The following is a 4,662-nucleotide window of genomic DNA, read 5'->3' on the forward strand; positions in this document are numbered from 1 at the left end:
TGAACCTGTCACTGGCCACTCATTCACTCGTTGCTGCCGATCGACACTACTCCCTCCATTTCTAAATATAAATCATTTTAAATATTTCATTGCGAACCACATATAAAATAAAATGAGTAAATCTACGCTCTAAAATATGCATATATAGACATACGTGAGATGCGATGATCTGAGTACCGATGGACCAGTCGCAATAGAGGAGCAGCGTTAGCTGAATCATCATCTACGTACGTACCCATGGCTAGAGCTATCAGCGTGATCGTCGTATCAGCGTGATCGTCGTGGCCTTATTTATTTAATTTTAAACTGCCCTACAAGTTTCAAAGGACGCACACGCATGTGTTGGAGACTCAATCACTCGCTACCGAAGTGCCGATCGATTGACATTATAAAAAGAGATGAAGAAGCGAAGCGCAGCCTCTCACTCGACTCAAGGTAGGCATCTTGAGGGGGCCATGGAGGACTGGGTGTACTACTCCCTCTCCATCTCCTTGTGCCTCACCCTGTCCCTTGTATTCTCGTCCCTATGCAAGGCCAAGGCGGCGGGCTCGTCGTTCCTCCCGCCTGGGCCAACGTCGCTGACGGCTTTCGGTCCGCTGCTGCTGCTCGCTTGGACAAGCGTCAACATCGAGTCGGTAGTCCGTGTGGCACGCTCATGGTACGGCCCCGTCTTCACACTCTACCTCCTCCCCTCCTTCCCTGTCGTGTTCGTCGCCGACCGGGCCGTGGCGCACCGCGTCCTCGTGCAGCGCGGCTCGGCGTTCGCCGACCGGCCTCCGGCCAACTTCGCCACCCGCATCTTCTCCAGCGACCAGCACAACATCACGTCCGCCGCATACGGCCCGCTGTGGCGCGCGCTCCGGCAAAACCTCACCGGCCGGGCGCTCCACCCGTCCAGCATCCCGCGGTACGCCGCCGCCCGTCGGCGTGCCGCTTCGGGCCTCGCCGACGGCATCGCACAGCAGATGCGAAGCAACCAAGGGGTCGTCGTCATCGAGGGGCTCCTGCATGAGGCTGTTTTCCACGTGCTTGCCTGCATGTGCTTCGGCCAGGGGCTCGACGATGCCGCCATCGCGGCAGTCACGTCGCTGCAGAGGCAGTTTCTCAAGGAGGTGGTGGGGTTCCAGGTGTTCGGGTCCAACCCCAAGGTCAGCAAGCTCCTCTTCTGGAGACGGTACCAGAGGATGCTGTCCATGCGCCGGCGGCAGGAGGAGGTGTTCATCCCGTTGATCCGAGCGTGCCGTGCGCGGCGTAACACCTACGGCGAAAGCTTTGAAATGGACTGCTACGTGGACTCGCTCATCGGCCTCCGCATCCCGGAGGAAGATGGCGGCGGCAGCAGCAGGCACCTGACGGACGGCCAGATCGTGGCCTTGTGCACGGAACTCTTGTCCGGGGACGACTCTACGGTCAACGTGTTGCAGTGGGCCATGGCGAACCTTGCCACACGGCCGGAGATCCAGGCGAAGCTCCGGGCCGAAATACACAACTTCGCCGACGGCCAGGTCCAGCGAAAATCAATATTTGTGAGTGTGAATTCAATAAACACGTACACATATGTACTAATATTTTTAAAAAACCAAAACTTTTACAGGTCGTGGAGGAGCACCTGCCGCAGATGCCGTACCTCCGGGCGGTGGTCCTGGAGTCGCTGAGACGGCACCCACCGTCGCGCTTCATCCTGCCGCATGCGGCGGCCGGGGAGAACGGTGCGGCGCTGGACGGCTTCACCGTGCCGAAAGAGGTGGCGGTGAACTTCACGCTGGGCGACATGGCCATGGACAGGAAGGTGTGGCCGGACCCCACGCGGTTCCGGCCGGAGCGGTTCCTGGCGGGTGGTGAGGGGGAGGACCTGGACCTCACAGGGAGCAAGGAGATCAAAATGATACCTTTCGGTGCCGGCCGCCGGATGTGCCCTGGCATCGACATTTCGCTGCTGCACGTCAACCTCCTTGTGGCCACCATGGTGAGGGCGTTCCAGTGGAGCGAGGTGCCCGGCGAGCCGGTGGACTTCACTGACACGCTGGAGCTCACCATGGTCATGAAGCACCCACTCCGTGCCAAGGTCGTGCCATGCCATGCTACTAGCTAGCTAGCTTGATCGTCGTCCATCATTGTTCTGTCGGAGTAACTACATACAATATACAATTTGCTGCTAGCTAACTTGATCTATCAGCTCTCTAGAGTTTAATAAGTTCAAGATATAAATAGTTGTATCCAGATAAAATGTTACGCTGGATTGTGTACCACTATTTTTGTTTAGTTTATCCTTCATACCACCTGTGTTTCCAATAAAGTATGCCATATGTACCGTAATAGACCAAGTCATGTTTGAATTAGCAAGACCAAGTCGTGAATGCAACAAATATTTATGTGACAGGTTCAATCACCAACACATCCTCTAAAATTTGCGGGGCAGTTTAAAGTTAAATATGGCCACGACAATCACGCTGATAGTTCTGAAACCGGATCCTCTAACATTCTCAAGAGATGTCACATAAGCTACAGCAATCGTGACATCCCTTCTTCACATTCATATGGTTAAGCCTAAAATAATTATAATTAATTTACAAATTATAATCTACTATATACATTTACAAATATTACATACAAACAAAATTATGGTGCAATAAAATAATTTTTTGATTTATTTTTGTATATGCTACGGTAAATCCGCACAGTAGTTGCTACAGTAACCCTGACATCCCTTTTCTATTTTACACACGCATTTCACTGTAGCTTCGTGACATCCCTTGAGGATGTTAGAGGATCCGCTTCCGATAGTTCTAGCCATGTGTGGATACGTAAATGATGATTCAGCTAACGCAAGTCCTTCGTTACTAGTAGTGGATTGCATCTCAATTGTGCTATATCTGCTATATCTAAATAGTTAGTCCCTACTAACTATTTTCTCTCAACATGCTGCATGCCACATCATCGCACAACAAGCATGAAAAAGGCCACCTCCACTATCATATGTCTCTCAACATGCAAGCATGTCACTTCATCATGAAACATGCATGAGAAAAAAGACACATCTCCGCATGCAAACATACATCAGAATTTTCATTCGGTTATGCTATTTATATTTAATAAATATTTTACAACTATATACTAATAATCAAACATAATAAATTGCATGTATTTTTAGTTTTACCTTTTAATATTATTACTTAAAATATTCATGTTTCATACAATGAATCACATTAAAATATGTTGTAAAATATTTTCGCAACAACGTGCGGGGTATCATCTAGTATACTATATAGAAGATGCAACCCACTAAGGGTCTTTAATTGCTATTTGTCTGCTTCCACATTGTGCCACATATTCTTAAATAATTTCACCTCTTAGATGAAGATTGGATGTCAGGGATTAGCATCATTTATAAGCATTGGTAGCCATTAGATCGTCGATAGAATATGAGGGCCACATGATCAACTTGCATGCTCTAGCTGCCACAACCAAACTTCTCACAGAATTCTTGACCATGCCCGGTGTATCAAATTCATCAGTTTCTCGACTATCTAAAAAGATTCTAAGGTTCCATTTCCTGCGTGAAGGGGAAAATGCTTTTAGATATGTGGACAGTCCCTCCCATGTTGGAATTCGGCCCTCAGGATCAATCACATCAACTCACGACGAAGTACAAACACTCAGCAACACATACATGTACGTCATTTGAAACTTGTAGCTAGGGAAGTTTAAAAATTAAATATGGCCACAATAATCACGCTAACAGCTCTAGTCATGGGTACATAGATGATGATTCAGCTAACGTTGGTCCTCCGATCTATTACTACTGGTCGATCGGTAGTCAGATCATCACATCTCACATATGTATGTTATACGATCCACATGTACACAGCACAAGGGGAAACAAACACTCCTGATGCATGGCAGCATGTGTCCAAGTAATTAGTTTGACATGACCCCGCAGCTAAGCTAACACAAGGGGAAACTTCACAAGATCACCTGGCCTAATCATATGATCGATGTTGAGTATTTCTTGTAGACATGCATAGGCGATGGTTCATATAACAATTACATACTTTAATTATGTACTTCCTCCGTTTCTCAATATAAGTCATTTTAGAAATTCCAATTTGAACTACATACGAAGCAAAATAAGTGAATCTACACTCTAAATCAACATTCAGGCAAGTCTCTGTCACTACAACAGTACATCCACCAAGTTAAAAAAAGGTGCCCAACTCACCTCCATGGAAAACTCCAAGAAAATAATGGATTCACACAGCTTTAAAGTAGGCTTTTCTGAAAAGAAAATCTAAATTGAATTAGAACACGATTTACAGAATTAAGATAACTGAGAGGAAGCTATGACAAAATTCCTGAAATTCTCATAACATTTGTACTCTGATTGACAACAGAAAAAGAAGATCTGAATAACAATAATTGACAACAGAAAAATAAGATCTGAACAACATTTGCTTAAAATAAAATGACCTAGTTGAGGCTGCAAGAACAACAGACGAAGCTTTCATGGTCACACGCACCAATTGAGGTCGAGACCTAACGGTTTAATCAGTTTCAGTTGGTCACGATGGCCGACAAACTAAGTCCCTTGAAGCAAAAAAGAATGGATTATATATAGTATGATTAATCAGAATGCATGTTTTCCGACTATTGATTATCATTTAC

General features: G+C 46.4%; 1 protein-coding gene across 1 annotated transcript; it reads left to right on the forward strand.

Annotated features, from left to right (window-relative positions):
• Positions 1–410: 410 nt before the first annotated feature.
• Positions 411–2,316, forward strand: LOC123131392 (cytochrome P450 89A2). Its single transcript, XM_044551079.1, has 2 exons — positions 411–1,505; positions 1,595–2,316. Exons 1-2 carry the CDS (start codon positions 456–458, stop codon positions 2,090–2,092), a joined length of 1,548 nt encoding a protein of 515 aa, XP_044407014.1. The 5' UTR covers positions 411–455; the 3' UTR covers positions 2,093–2,316.
• Positions 2,317–4,662: the final 2,346 nt, after the last annotated feature.

The sequence above is a fragment of the Triticum aestivum genome, chromosome 6A (genome assembly GCF_018294505.1).
Source record: "Triticum aestivum cultivar Chinese Spring chromosome 6A, IWGSC CS RefSeq v2.1, whole genome shotgun sequence".
Lineage (NCBI taxonomy): Eukaryota > Viridiplantae > Streptophyta > Magnoliopsida > Poales > Poaceae > Triticum > Triticum aestivum.